General features: G+C 36.8%; 1 protein-coding gene across 5 annotated transcripts in view; it reads right to left on the reverse strand.

Annotated features, from left to right (window-relative positions):
- The window catches only part of lyst (lysosomal trafficking regulator), a 65221-nt gene extending 55627 nt beyond the window's left edge, over positions 1-9594 (reverse strand). For 3 of the 5 annotated variants that reach the window (XM_017308858.1, XM_008430246.1, XM_017308859.1), the window contains exons 1-2: positions 6990-7081; positions 2225-2423 (exon numbers count right to left, since the gene is read on the reverse strand). In XM_017308858.1, the coding sequence (XP_017164347.1) occupies positions 2225-2416 (192 nt within the window). In that variant the 5' untranslated portion in view covers positions 2417-2423; positions 6990-7081. Of the gene's footprint in view, positions 1-2224; positions 2424-2859; positions 2965-6989; positions 7082-9508 lie in introns of those variants that run through there. The other 2 variants (XM_008430247.2, XM_008430244.2) reach the window with 2 other exon arrangements.
- Between the last annotated feature and the right edge of the window lie 7181 nt (positions 9595-16775).

Consider the following 16775-nt stretch of genomic DNA (forward strand, 5'->3'; position numbering starts at 1 on the left):
TATTTTAAATCATCATGCAGTTAATTTACTGATTGTGACAGGCTTACTGATACAGAGAATAAGAGTGTATTTTAAAATCTGCCATGTATATTCTGTATCTTGATACATAAAATATTGTGTGATGTTGCACTATTGACCTTGTTGTCCAGCTCTATTAAAAAATCTGGCTCATGACTCTGAATATGATCTCTACAGACAGCAGAGTTACGTTTCTCAGTCATTAAAGATACAAAACATTTCATTGACAGAATCCACAGCAAAGCTACAGAGGAGGGTATTCCCAACCCAGTGAGACAAATACAATTCACGAGTCATTTTCTACTGAATCACAAGCCTATCTCTCTGATTTGCAATTAGCATTAGCAACACACAAGCTGATTATAAAGTAGCTCTGATTGCCACATTGGAGCTGATCCCTCGCGGGATGCTGTTGACGCACACAGCCAGAGCTTGTGATGACAATTTCCACATGCATGCCTTAAATTCGCAGACAAAATGCTAAACTCAAATGAGAATTATACACAGTGAGTGCAGGCCCAGACACGTGAGGTCATATTTATAATAACTTGCATACCATTCAAGTTTTATTTTCATAGAAGTACTGTTTTTTGTAAAACTGATGAAGAGGGCCATATTTCTGTGTCACACAACAACAACAAAAAAGACTTACAACCTTGGGGTTTGTTTAATCATCGCTTTGCTGTCCTTATGTCACCTCAGTCTGAGTTTCCTGAATTAACCACAGAAGTCTAAACTCTGCTTGGGTTTAATCTGCATATTCCTTTAGGCCTATTCTGCAGCTTTTATAAAATATGGACACTAAACGCTTTGCAAAACCCTGAAATTTTATAGGTGTCGTCTGACTAAGCAGCAGGAAGATTTCTGACAAAGTGGGCACCATAACTCCCTAAAGTCACATTATTTCCAACTCCATCAAGGACTCACACAGAGCACGAAGAGACACGATGCTCTGAACGCAATTAAAAACCTAAAAGTTGTGAATGTAACTGAAAATCTTTCCCAGAACACTCATGGTTGAAGCGTGCAGACAACAACGATCTGAACAGACAAAACAGCGGGCTGTCGGAGCCTGGTGCTGGTTGATGGAGAAACAATACCTCCTTCTGTGAGGCCATTCCTACCATTTCACTCAAGCTGCAAAGAAAACATTCCCCCCCTCTTTCTGCTGCTGAAGATCCACATCATCAACACTAAATATATATTTAGGCACTGAACCCTGAAGGGCAAGCAAAAATGTTTCCAACTGATAACAGGTGGATACTGGAGAAGCAAGTGCAAAGAATTTGAAACTTCAGTGAAATTTAAGCATCCTCTGTAGAGAAAAGCCATTTCAATTAGAAAACTGAAAATGTGGTTAGTTCATAAAACTTTACAGCATCTAATTAGAGCACAACCTTTCTGTTTATTTAAACATTTTATTGCACTGTTATCAGTACAAATATATATTATATTGATGTAAATGTTATCATTTATCTTCTGCATCCTTATTGGTGAAAAACAATTAAATGAATGAAGAATGTTCAACAGTACTGCAGTAGTAGTTTAGAGTTTACCATGCCAAACTAAATCTGCAACTAAAAGCAGCTACAATTTGGGATAAATAAAATTAGGTATGCTGTGCTAAATTGGACAAGCTGTGCAGGCTTCCAGTAATTTTTAAATATCAAACACTTATCTGATCTCAAATTTCTAGATTTTTTATTTTCTGCAATTTTCTGGGGGAAAAAAAAAAATCTACCTGAAATTTTATAAAACGTACAAAACCACAAAGTTGACATTAGAATCAGATTCACTGATATGGTAAATTGTTGTTTATTTGGTAATCTTGAATTATATTGAGATTGTTTTATTGCTTCTAAATCTATAACATCTAAAATTATTATTGTTTTCTTTATTCATTTCCTTTTTGTGCAACCAAACAGGCAGTTTTAATGCTTTTTAATCACATGTTTCCTTTAAATCTCTGACCTCTGACCCTTTTACTTCATCAGACATTAAACTCAATATGTGAAGTGATTAAAACAAAAGACAAAAGCAGATCATTTAAATATAAAAAAAACATTTTTAATACATTTTTGTCTATAGACAATAGAGAAACTAATAAAATCTGGAAATATTCTGTGCTGCACTTTCAAATTTTATCTCAGTTTTTTTATTACCATGATTTGACTTTAAGGGAAAACATACATTAGCTTTTTCCTACCTGATCAATGATGGCATCCAGAGTGCTGAGCAGCAGGAAGCCCCGCCCCCTGACCAGGTACTCGCCCAGCGCCACCATGTGACTCTCTTCCTCATCCTCATCCCGCGCCTCGGCTCTCTGGGCCACCGCGCTGCATAGCTGGTGCACATCCGTCAGAAACTCTCTGGCCAGGGTGTTACTGGCCCCACTCATATCTGAGCTGCAAGGAAAGACACAAAATGTCAAAAGGCTGTGGCAAAAATCTAATTACTTACAGACTAGAGCTTCCTGAACACAGATCACGTGTATGAGGTAATCTTTAAAGCAACAAAGATTTCGTTAGAAATCTGGATTGTGCGATTATCCCTCCTCATGCTTTTCAGAGCAGCCCCAAGCTGCTGCACATGTTTGCAACAAGCACGTGTCTCTTAAGAGGTTCTCTTTTCTACAAATTACTGAAAATCCTTTCTAAAGTCAGCAGCACCTTTAACACATGGCACCAGGACAGCATAATAATTAGAAACCACAAAAACCATGAAGGTAGCACTAGCAATGCAGCCGTTTTAAGGCTGTTTTTTTGTCTTAAAACAGTCAAATAAAAACCCAGAGACCGATCAAAAAGCACAGATACACACATACAATCTGCATGGTCTTACCAAATGTTGCAGGAAAAAACGGTTTCCCTCCACACATCTTGTATGCGCTCCAAACTTGACTCAGTTCTGCTAGCTGGATCTGCACACTTCCTCACATGACTGCTGACTGATTTCTCTGTTCTGCTGCACAAATTCCATTAAATCGGAATTTCAAATGGAGGCTTTCCAGATTCGCAGCAGATCAGCGTATCACATGAAAGCATGTGATGTCACATGGCGAGGGGACTGGTCTTGGTAACACTGACAAGCACCCAGTGCCCTGCGGAAGACCTCAGTCGGCAACCGTCATTGATAGACACTTTCGTTTGTATTTTCCACTAAGTCTACTGGGAGAGTCTTTAAAAGCAAAGAAAAGGTGTCGTAGGGATAGTATTATAAAATAAACCCATTATCTGACTAAAAATGTATGAATTCATTAAAATAATACAATAAACGCACAGTATTTTTGACTAGTTTCTAGTGTAAATGTCTTAGTAGTCATGAAATTAAAAAAAATTAGCTCACATTAACTTTTCCCCAAGATATAAGAGCTTGTTTTAAGCCAATAATTCTAAGTCTATAGATTTTTTTTTTTCACTTATAACATCTTTTTTTCTATATTTTTCTTGTCTTTTTTCTGGAAAAAAAGCATTGATAGAGAAATTACTGTCTTCAACTACTTACAGACCTTCCTTCTTCCCCCTATAGAAATGTACTCATGTCTCAGTGCTTTTGTGCTTTCTGTCTCTTTCCTTCACGCTCAACCCCCCATCTGGTTGCCCCAGAAAGCCGATTATACTAAGCCTGGTTTCCTGCTCCTCTTTCTCTTTTCCTCTTTCTGTGAAGACCCTGTCCACTGCTGATCAACCATCATCAACCACTCTGCTCCATTATCCCGTTTTTACTAAGTGGCACATATGATGAACTGAATTTGACTGCGTTGTGTTATAACTGGATTTAATTGAACCGTAATTGCATCTGAATATGTGCTCGGATGAACTGGATACAACATGCAGTGCAAATACAACATGAAGAGTATTTCTATCTCTAACTAGATGTTAACAATGTTTCTGCTTTACGCTATCCAGCTTATGATATCTGAATTAATCAATTATTATGATGACCAATCGATAAATCGGATGGAAAAAATTGGCACATTCTATAAATATTTTATGTAAACATTTTTAATACAATATCAGAAATGCAGTAAAGATGCAAATAAACAAATAATTCAATTAATTTTTTAAAATAAAAATGTATTTCCCAAGATAATGTATTCTTTCCTTCTTTTGCAGTAAATAATACAATTTAATTTGCCTTTAGAATCAATAAAGTAGTTTTGATTATACAATTTGCACTGTATAATCTTCAGTAATTTATTAGTTTGAATATTTTAGTTTATATTAAATAGGGCTTCAACTAACGATTATTTTAGTTATTGATTAATCAATTATTCTGACGACTAATTGATTAATTGGTTGAAAAAAATTGGCACAATCTACAAATATTTCATGTAAACATTTTCTTGACAATAGAAATACCGTAAAGATGCCAATGAACAAATACGTCCATAAATTTTTTTAAACAAAAAAAAACAAAATTTTATTTCCAAAAATGCAATATAATTCATTCCTTCATTTGTAGCAAAGAATGCAATTTGATTTCCATTTGGGATCAATAAGGTAGTTTTGAATTTGAATTTTACTCTCCAGCTAAAAAAATATTACCAACGTTTGAAAAGCTGAGCCATTTACTTATCAATCTAAATAATAATAATTAGGTAGAAAAATGTGCTTCATTAAGTGAAGCTAAAACTGTCACTAGAGGAGTTCTGGGTAGAACAAATGTACTGACAAAGGTTTTGTTTTTTTCTTAAACACAAAAATTTCTGATCTGAGTTTATTGTCCTTTCAGCTGTTTTTGGAGTCTGTATACTTAACGATTAATGGATTACTAAATTAGTTGACGATTATTTCAATAACTGATTAATCCAATTGATCGTTTCAGCCCTAGTATTAAATGTTTTTTTTTTTTTCCACAGCAGAGCTTTGGTTGAACAACAATTACAGCCACTATTTTCTCTGACGGCTTCTTAGTCCTGTCCTCCCTACCACAAGAAACTGATTAAAGCCAAGTAAACAGAGATAATTGCTTCCACACAGCTGCCGACTTTAGGTTTGCAGTCCCCCCCCCCCTTCATCCAGTTGTTTTGAGCTTCTTATCTGCAGCCCAGTCATTTCCATCAGAGGTTTCATTCATCGTTCTTTTTTTTGGGAGTCCAGCTTTAAATGTTTGACAAACAGAGGCCTGGTTGGCACAGGGAGGTTTCCTGTGTACAATGCACGGTCGATGGAGACTCCACAACTACGGTGACGTTAGAGAGACAAACAGGGTTTATCTACAGCATCAGTATATCTGGCTGCAGTGCAAACAATACCAGAGTCTGCAAACACACAATCTACTTTCCATTGATGCAATGTTGCTGGCAGCGGATGTAACACTTTCAATGCAGTTTAGGATTGATTTTAGAATTTAGCCGCAGATCAGATATTTGATTGGAATTAAGTGTGGACTTTGACTAGACCATTTAAGGCATGAAAATTATGATTTTTAGGGTTGTTTTTCTGCTGGAAGGTGAACCTACAGTTGTAAATCTTTTGCAGCTGCTAACAGGTGTCATTCCAGATTTGCCCTACATTCAGGTTTGATCAGTTTCGTTTTTTGGCCGAATTATACTGCCACACCTCGGATTATTGTTTTATAATCCAACCCTGCTTTAGAGTTCTCCACTCTTGACCTGTCTGGTCTGTTTCTTCATCTTTCTGATGACGTTAGTTTAATGTTTTCTAACAAACCTCTGTGATGTCTGTACTGTACCAGGTTGTTTAACTGGATTTCTTTTAGATTAAAACACACAGCACACTTTTTAGATATTTGTCAGAAAATTTTAAGAGCATCTTTTTTCTTCCACTTGACATATAACGTACAATTTTGTCCATTACTTAAAGTCCTAGTCAACAACATTAGAAATTTTTGAGAAAACCAGATATGAACATTTTAAGCTGTATTGCGCCCAGCTGATTTATTGACCCTGATTTCCTTCATTTCGGGAGACATGATGATACTTATCCACCAATATCTGCAATGGCCTCAAAATCAGCCATGAAAGAAGGCTGAAGAAGTTTTACGATGTGAAAAAAAATAAACGATTAGAGGAACTGATTTTTTTTTGTTTGTTTGTTTGGCTTAGACGATATAGTAGTTTGGACAGCAATCTAAACATTACATCCAGATTTGATAGTAAAACAAAATAGTTTTATGGGTTTTGTTCAATGTTTTTCTATAAAATAAGATTGTAACATTGAAGGTGTATTGTAATCTTATATCTGTCGGTGTAAGTTGTAAAAAAAAAAACAACAACAAACAATTAAAAATTGGTGTAGGTCAAAATCTGAATGGGAAGGTCAGTCTTTCTTAAAAGACTGATCCCTAGTATTAATGACTTCGTAAAGTCCTGAAATTCTTTGAAACCCTTGAGTTAAAAACCACAAAGCTGAATATACAGAAATTAAAACATCCACAATATGAAAATATTTACTTCTAAAATATTTAAGCACCTGCAATTGAAGTTTCAAAGTCAGTGTTGTAATCTTATATTAGTCTCACTTCAATATTTAAAATGTAAACGGAAGCAACAGCTCTTAACGTGAGAAAAGATTTGAAAATAGTTCAGGAAAATGTAAAAAGGTAAAGCCGATACCATTTCTGAAAACTACAATGAGACTGATCTTAGTTTTCTTCCCAATGAAAAGTGGGGAAGAAATATGAGGAGAAAAAATATTATTAAAATTGGAACAACAATGCATGAAATTTAAAATATTGTGTCCCACCAAATATTTCCCCCAGCATTTTTTGTGTGATTGCAATGTTTCACAAACATATTGTGATTCGATATATCGTGCATCCGATCAGTACTCACTGAACTCTTTGGTCATTATTTCTACTAAAAATTATGATTAAAAGTTTCCTGTAACTGTAAAGAACTGCTACAGTTTTAATGGATTTCAAATACACCACCAAGGTCTTACACATGCCAAGCGAGATAAACACATTGATTATCGTAAAACGACGATACGGTGAGGAAATCTTACCAGAATTTCAGAGCATCTTTGGTGCTGTTATTGGGGTGGTGTTGCACGTAGTGGAAGAGACAGAGGAAATTCTCCAGACTCTGAAGGCTGATCTGAGAATCGAAACACAAACGAGAAACAAGAGCGACAACGTGATTGGTACTTGCACATAGACGAAGAGGAACTGAGATGTGTATCAAACAAATATTTCCTTTTCTCAGGAAGCTTAACAATGAGTTAGATAGTTTTAAAGTGACAGCTCAGGTTTGATTTTTCACCAGATACAAAAACCAGCGGAAACTAGTGTGCAGTTTTTATTTCTCCTTTATTTCTCAAGCACAACAAATCAATAATACTGAAATAACCCCATATTAGATTAAATCTGAGTGAAGAAGTCAGAACAAGAGAAACTGTGACTTTCTAAATGGTGAGATGAGCCATCTGACCTCGCTTAACAGCATTACTGGTTCCATGGCAGCATGCTAAACCTTCCTGGCTTACATGCCAGCGTGCCGCTGTCCGTCATCCCACACAGGAGGTTTCTTTACGCTTCTGCTAATCTGACACCACTGATGGGATTCATTCAGGCGATGCTGATCCCTGACTGTCTGGGTCAAGAAGCCTGAGAATCCACACCGCTCCACAACCACTGTGACTTAAGATGGCAACGACACGACTAGAGCTGAAACGATTAATCAGATTAATCGTGATGAATTGATTATTGAAATGTCTAATTTAGGAATCGATTAATCGTAAACTGGAGTTGACAGACTCAAAAATAAAAAAAAGGCCAAATGCTGAAATAATAACATATTCAGAACAATAATTAACCCAAAATTGTGCAGTTTTGCATTGAAAATAAAGAAAAACTTAATAAATATGTTCAAACCAAGTGGCATAGTTGTGGCTTCTATTAAGCCCCTTTTGCTTTCCAAAAATAGAAAAATAGTGAACAGATCTGCCCTTAACGATGTTGAATAAATAGAAAGCTTTTCACATGTTGATGTTAAAAGTATTTTTTTGGTTGAAAATGCATCCTTTGCATTTTCTACAAAAAAATGCAAAGGATGCATTGGTCATTTGTATGAAGCTTGGTCATACAAATGACCAAGCGTTCACTATAAAATGTTTATTTTCTTATTTTAAAAAGGAATGGAGTTGTTTATTTGCATTTTTAAAATATATCTCTATATCTATTTTATAAAAGGAGTGCCAATTTATCCAAGCAACCCATTATCCAATAACTAAATCAATCATTAGTTGCAGCAATTGACACAATAAAGAGTGAAAACGGTTTAAAAATAACATTTTTGGTGCAATAGACTAAAAACATCTACTTCAATAGGAACAGGCTAATAAAATAAACCATGACTAATATTTAGATTACCTAAAATACAATGCACAAACACAGGTAAGTAAATGTAAACATGTCCGTCACAGACCCGTCTCTAATCAGGATAAAGGTAATTTAAATAAATTCAACATGCACATTTTTAAGTATTAAAGCATGGAGGTACCTCTGACAATATTTTACCAGGCTGGTTATTATATAAATTATATTTCAAGATGCAACACTCTTAAAAACTGTTTTTATTTGACAGATCTACTCTAGAGATCAACTGATTTAACACGTCTGCATTTTGTGTAGCAGGTTTGCAATTTGCAGAATATCTTCATCAGAGTGCAAACCTCATTTGTAAGACAGCTGAAGAAATGAACCAAAAACATTTGAATAAATCTACATATTAAGTGTGTAAACTACATTTGTCCCTGTAAAACCCTGTAAATAGGAGAGAAAATTGACTCAAATCTTGCATATAAAAACAATAAAACCAATTCTTTTTATCAATCTCTATCCAAGCATTCATAAAACTGGATTAAAAAGGAGACAGATGGTGCAAAAATAGTAAATAAATGTGCATGTATCTAACTAGTTTGAGTGTTTCTGGCTTTCAGATACTGCGTATTTTTCAGAAAGTGGATTAAAAACTCACTTTCACTTTTCATTGGTGTACAAATAGCAGAAGTTGACACTCCTTCAGTAAGAGGTGCTGCTGCTATACTTGTTTACATGGTGCAAAATTGTCACTCGAGCTTAGAAATTTATTTTTAAATACATTTAGATATGCATTTTACATTTATTCTATAACCTCAGCTGCATAATTTTAAAATATTCACATATTTAGGATATTTTGTATTTGTATTTTTATTTCACTTAAGAGTTAAGAAATGTGCATTATTGTATCACTTTTTTTCATAGAAAATGTAGATATGGAGATTATAAAGTTATTGTGGATAGAGATGTTGTGAGCAAGAAGGATACCCAGTAACAGTCAATCTTGCATCAAATCTGAAGAAGCCTCTGACTGAGGTCGGTTTCATAGCTGTTATAACATGCTAACAGCTCAATATGCCTGCAACAGAGACATAATGACACATCTAAATAATCAAAATCTAATTTTACTCTGACCATAATAAAGAAAGTGCATTTCGTAGTTTTAAATCCTGCAAGATGAAGGTGCAGAATGGACCACACTCACCGGGGTCAGGGTCAACAGCTGGGACAAAAACCCAACCAAAGCACTGATGGGTTTGGTGAGCAGGTGGGTGGATGGGTGGGTTTGGGTCACAGCACATCAGGGGGCTGAACAAAGCCATACGCAGGAACAAAAAAAAAAAAAAGGAGGAAAAAGAAAGGAATGGATGAGAGGACAGAGAGGAAGATGGGGAAAACATGAAAGTTGACATGATCACAGTGGTGAAAGAAACAAATGCAACAGATGAGAAGCAGATATAAAAGCAGCGGTGAAAAACTGGCAGTAAATCAAAGCTGCAAAGCTGCCAGATCTGTCATTAGTTCATATAAACTATGCCCTGAAGCAGCTCTGGACCTCAACTTGCGCTGTTAAATAAATCTAAAAATTTGTGTCTAAATGGATCTGTTTGTCCCTGCGTTATCTGTGTTTTTGTATTCATCAAATGGGAAAGGAAAACCAAATGGTTGGAGATAATTTCCAAGCAACAGGATTGTTTTGTTTTTCCTCCAGGGCTCTAATCCAATATTGTTATGCATTCTGCACCACTTTGATTTGATAATGGCGACATGGCCGATACCAGTGAACACAGCTTAGGAGGGAAATTGGTTCACAGAGCTCAGTGTTTAACCTTCCCTGTGAACTGATTAACGTCTTTCATCATTTGCCACCAAACATTACGGTTTTCTGGATGGGTGGAGACCAACTGCTACAGATTATTGCCGCCATTTGTTTGTTGATGGAAAAGCTAGAGTGGGCCATGTTTGGCCCCCAGGCCCTGAGTTTGACACAAGTGAGCTAGAGGGATTCATGTGTGGAACAAGTGTTGAAATTTAAATAAGAAATGATAAAAAATTATTTGATTTACATTTATAAGCTTGTCTACATACTTAGCAAGAGTTCTTCTTTGGCGATATGTTTTAGAAAAATATACAGGAAAGAATCAGCTGTTTTGATTTCAACAACCTTTGTGAATAAGAAAGTGAAAGTGTAAAAAGCTTATGCATCCACCTACACTTTTATTCGGTCTCCACTCTGTGCTTTTACAATTTGGAAATGGTTTAGTGATCCCAGCCCAGCTAACCATGCTAATTCTTAAAATATGAGGCTAAAGACGGCTTATCATTTGATCTCTGATAATAGAGAAAGACAAAATGGAAATATAATTTGTCACAGTAAAGGTTATTGACAAAAAAAGCAAATAAACTCACACAAAATAAAATATAAAAATGTGTAGAAAAACAGAACAAAGAATAAAAATACTGGACAGTACGGGCACAATTTCCAATTATATTTAAAATATATGCAAAACTTCCACACAGACAGTATGACATCAATTCGGCTCAATGGCGACTTATTGTAGAAAATCTACAAAGAAACATTTTGAATGCTGCGGAATCAAGAGACCAAAGGGTAAAAAACAAAACCTGGAGCTCAGCAATCGATAAACTAATTCATCTCCATTACTTGCACTTTTTGAAAACAGAAACTCAAAACTGAATGGAAAACAACAAAACTCAATCCCTCCATTTGCATGAAAACGATGCATGTTTGCAATATGAAACCCCTCGGATCCAGTGGCTGCGTCCAGTGTGGCGATCATGGGAGAACTGGTCATGGGAGTCTCATAGCTGAGTCACCCTTATCGGTACAAACTCTGCAGCTCTCTGGATAATTGGTTAGACTACAACTTGGCAGAGGGAAGAGCCGTGCTGCTGCTTATGTAACAGTTTATTTATTTATTTATTTCCACTCTCTTCCCGTAAGAAATTCCTATTGATGCAATTTGACGTTTGGGTGATGAGCGTCATGAGGAGCGCCTAACGTTCCACATTTCCGCTCAAACTGAGCAAAATGTGTCAAACCCACTCGGCTGAAAATAACACGCAGAGGAAGTGTAAACCAATGTTACTTAAAATTATCATCCTGCTCTGGTCACTCTGTTCTGCTCTTACAATGTTGGTTTTTTTTTTTCTTTTTAAAGCAGCAATGGACTTAATAACGTGTCTGTAGGTGGAAAAAAAGCTGAGGCAGAGGAGCAATGGTTCAGAGGTCTGACTCAGCCTGGAACAAAGGAGATGAATTATTCATCCTTTCAGCCAGTCGAGTGGAACAAGTCAGCGATCGGCACGAGCTGGACTCAAACTACGGGCCAGAACGATAAATGCAGATGTGAAAAAGTCCTGGCAGCTTCAGAACTTCAATTTAATCATCATAAATAACATGAGGAAAGTGTGGAAGCTATAAAAATAAATTACAATGATCAACATGAGGATGCTGAAAAAAGCGGTGTGATAATCACAAGACGTCACAGTCATCTATTTCCCTAAATGAGCAAACAGGTGAGTCATTGTGAATCCATGTGATTTGAAAAAGGGAAAATCACTGAATTAAAGATTTTATTCACTGAAAGTAGTAGAAAGTAGGTTTAGCAAATGATATGCAGGCCTTTTTCTATAGAGCTCTAAAAAAAACCCACAAATATACTTCATTCGTGTGGATTTCCTCTTCTGTAATGATTCACCAGACTTTTACCACAGTTGTCTTCAGTTGTTTGTTCATAGGTTTTACAATCTTTAACCCACTCACACTTGAGTGGTAATTTATAAACAAATAAGTCGCCTTACTGAAGCAGCGTCAAAACGCATCTGGGACACTTCAGTAACTGTACCGCAAACGCCAAAATTGTGACCCTTTGCGTTTTTGTAGCTAAATATCTCAAACGCACCTTCAGGTGAGGTGAATGACTATAAAACATACAAACATGTTCATCTAGAATGAAAGAAAATCACAAGTTTAAGTTTCTAGGTTGGATCTCAACAACAACAGGAAGCCGATATCAGCCAGCATCTCTAAATAAACCCCAAAACAGGTAACGGTTTTCATATTTCTATAATATTTCAGAAAACCGTCCTCAAAAAGCAAGAAGACTTTAAAAAAGCAATTATAATTTTTCCTCCACACTGTGTCCAACTAATGCTGCTTCCCACACATCATCACTTTTTGCTTTGCAAAGCTTAAGCTGCAATGCTCCTTTCTGCTGAGCTAAATGCTACAAAAACTTGTATGCAATTCTTATGGTGACATATTGCTACAGAATTCAAAAATGTTTTGTATGTAAATGTGTAAAAATAAGCACTAAAGAGAGATTAAATCACTCACCCTTCACCTTATTCAGCAGCACATTTTGGGTTTTTTTTTTAGCAGTTTTTCCTAATAAACATCATTATACTTTACAAAGTACAGCTTTGAAGAGATAATAGGAACAATAAAAATACAAAGCACATTGAAAGCTGCACAATGGAGAAATAAAGGTGGATCAGTCTTGCAATCTCTACGAGCTACTTTGTATTCAGCCCATTTTGCCATATGCTTCGCTTGAGAAGTTTAATCTTCTTTAGTAAAGCAATCAGGACTTCACCGTAGAAAGACCAGAACGTGCTGGCACAGGCGAGTGTGAAAACGTAACGACATGAAATACGGCTGGGACGTGTAACCAGGGTTTCCCTCATTCAGGAAGTCAAAACATTTCAGCAACTTTATTGACATGAGATTGCTGTGAGTAGATGAGCTGCGCCAAGCATGAAAGATAATTTGCATCACATCTTTTTATGACTGCCAACAATAAAACAAAAACAGGACCGGAGGCAGAGGAGATGCAGAGCTGTACTTACAGGACCGATCAGCCATGAGAAGCAGAGTTAGCATTAATCCAGGAGTGTGACTGACTTCACTTCACTGAACAGGATGAATCAGACACACAGACCCAGACAAGGTGTTTCAGCAGGAGTTCACAGTTGGCACATAAAGACAAAAAAAAAAAAAAAACAGGGCCTCAAACGCATCACGTTGACATTTTGAAACATCCTGTTACCTCAAAATGAAACTCAACATCGACAGGCAACAGAAAACCTGCTTCTTATGGTTGGCTCCTGCCCAACAAACCGTTCTGCTAAATTGACTCAGTTCATCAGGACACAGCGAGAATGGAAACATGACTGACCACATACTGCAGATTTACCTCCCCTGAAGGAAGATTTTAAATTGAAGTAAATACTCTTAATTATTTGATTTTTTTATCCGTGCAATGCAAAAAGGGATTTATTTAACTTTCATTTATAAACAAAAGAATGTTTTTACTCCAAAATAGAGGAAGTAAAATTAATATGTCAAATCAATTCTTTATCTTAGTAATTCATCTGCTGACAGTATTGTCATGAGAGTAAAGGTGACCTGGAGGTCAATTTTAACAATCCAACAGCAGCAAACCTGGTCACTGAGCTGTAAAAAAAACAACAGAAGAAGTTAAACGGACATCAGATCAGGCACTTTTGCAAAAATATTCTACTGATTTGAATTTTTTTTTTTACATTTTGGCACAAACTTTATTGCTTTTTATTGTGATTTGATGCAATTGACAGCACAGTAAAGCTGTGAAGTTTGCAGATATAACTAGGCAGCAGCTTCAGCGCTGGTGTTTTCACACTTCTTTTATATAAGCTTTCTCATCAACTGCTGCAAAAGAATGAGTTTATTTACCCTTCATATTTCACTGCAAGGTGTGATCACAGTTTAAAATGCAAAACAGAAGAGCAGAGTCCTCCTGCTGTCTGTGTTTACACATTTCCCACAATCACCGTCTTATTTAGCCTGCATGAGCGGACATCTACATCTACTCTCATCGGGAGTGCAGATGTTTTAACAGCCTCAATTTTCAAGGAGTTTTGCTCAAAAACTAAATTTTTTTGGTGTCGTTTTTGTGCCACCAATTTGAGTGTCCAGTGAAACCGATGTGAGCATATGCATCTCTGTAGACAAAAGGCAAAGTGTATGTAAACGAAAACTACTGGCAGCAAATGACTGATAGATCGTTTTCATCCATCAGCGTATTCCTTGGATGAGAAGGAACCAACAATAATCTATAACAAGTCAAAATGCTCCAGGAAGGGACAAAAATTACACAACTGCAGAATTTGAGAAAACCACAAGAAAACATGATGCGCTTCAATTTTGTAGCCTAAAAATATGCAGTTCAGTGTATAAATATGCGAATTTTGTGCATCCCAGCTAACATTTCTACATTTCCTGAGCTGCGATGTGATGGATCCCTTCGCATTTTGCTACCTGCATGCTGTCTGACAAAGAAAAGGCACGGACCGCCAAACTTTACCGTGTGCTGTTGTGAAAAAGCATCATTTGCTGGTAGCGCGATGGTAGCCATGTGAGCACGACAAACTGTCACCATGTCTTCCCCACATCAGGCTCAGTTGAGAGGGAAAGGTAGCACTCTAGAGAGGACAGCTGTGTTCCTCTGTGTGTCTCGTACACTTAAATGATCACGCGTATCAAACTGACAGGTGCAGGAGCAACCGCAGTTGTACCAAGGGAGCCATCGTAACAAAAAGTGACAGATTAAGTTAAAAGATTATTAGAAACTTCAGAGCATCCTCGGTGCAAAGCGGGTAAATAAGGATTAAGCTCACCAGTTTCAAGGATAAGACCAAAAAGATCACCGAAACAAAGCAAAAAGTGAAATTTCAGGTCAGTGAACTGTAATGTATCTCATACAATTCAACTGTAAAACAAGCTTTTCTACTAGAGGGAAACAAAGACACAATAATCTGTTTGTATAGGTGTGCACACTCTCAAATGAATCCTCTGTTTCTGCACCTGTTGATACAATTTTAATGGTTAGTCCTCCTGGACATCGCAGCTCTGATTAGAAATAAAGTGTAGCTGTTCCTCATTTGCATCCTTTGGCTGAAGTCACGATGTGAAGAGATCCAAGAGTGCAACAAAACCCACAGTATCTTATTTATCTCTAAGAATCGCGAGTAATAGCAGAAAATATTGGAGAACGGTGAATCAAATCCTGGACGTTTCTCCAGAAGTGATGAAAAGGCAAATCGACAAGCTGTCTGGTCTAACAGAAAAGCCTTTACCTCCAAAAAAAGAAAAACAAATGATATTCTGAAACCAAGTAGGAAAAACGTGTTGTGATCTCAGTACATAAGCACTATTCCCACTATGAAACATGGTGGTGGCAGCATCATGCTGTGACGTTATTTTTCTTCTGATAAAAATAGGGTTTTAAGCCAAACTGGATCAAATTATCAGTAAATAACAGCCAGTTTGATGCAAAACTTCCAGGCGTGTTTATGACGGATTTTAATTTTTAGCATCACAGTGATTAAGCAATAGATTTGGAAAAGATTAAATTTAGAATAGCATAAAGAGTTGAAAATGGCAAAAATATCTGGGATCACCTAAAGAGAACAGATGTCCTTTTCCAAGCATTTTGCAAGGCAGAATGTTACTAAAACACTGGATGTTTTTGTTTTTCTGATAAATTGTACCAGCATTTGCATTACGTAAACATCTAAACCAGTTATTTCTGGCATAATTTTTATATTAAATAAGATCTGGCATTTTAATTGGGGTCTGGACTGTTGAGAGCCACTATATTTTCTGAATAAGTGTGTGTCTGGTGAGTGTAAAGACACGCAGTCTGATCCTAATCTAGGTCTCGTGATCCGACTGCCGTTCTGCTCCAGCGGCACGAGGGGAAGGCAAAAGGAGCAGCAGTAGTCTGGGAGAGATTTCTGAACAAACACATCGCAGCCCTTTCAGACAATAATGCATTCACACTGTAACACAAGCTGTGGTTTACACCTGCCTCCATCTCTGCTCTGATTCACCACACAGCTTGTGCGTGCTTCTACTTCAACACTTGTGAAATTATTTCTTTCTCCAAAAGCTGGAGTCAGTGGAGGTTAATGGCTCTGAAGCAGGATTAGGACAGATCTGAGGAGTAGTAGTAGTTTGGGTGTAATGCTATATCAGCAATGTGAGGTATAATTGATAGATATTATGCTGGTGGCATACTGTATAAACATATTCATGAGTAACGTCATGATAAACTTCTTTGGGTTACAACAAGCAGTAAAAAGGCACAAAGTAAAGCAGTAGTTCTTACAATTAAAACTGGAGAAAAAAAAAGTTCTTGAATATTTGATTATTATCTCTTTTTAGAAGAAAAAACAGCATCTTATTAAGCCACCTTAGACATTTACACACTGCTGAACACAATCCCTAAGGTTTAGTGACTCTGGGAAGTCAAAAAACTTCCCAGAGTCTGGGCAGTCAGACTCTGGGAAGTCTGACTGCCCAGAGTCTGAGCAGTCAGACTCTGGGAAGTCTGACTCTGGGAAGTCTGACTTCCCAGAGTCTGGGCAGTCAGACTCTGGGAAGTCTGACTCTGGGAAGTCTGACT

This window comes from Poecilia reticulata, linkage group LG15 (genome assembly GCF_000633615.1).
Source record: "Poecilia reticulata strain Guanapo linkage group LG15, Guppy_female_1.0+MT, whole genome shotgun sequence".
NCBI classification, from domain to species: domain Eukaryota; kingdom Metazoa; phylum Chordata; class Actinopteri; order Cyprinodontiformes; family Poeciliidae; genus Poecilia; species Poecilia reticulata.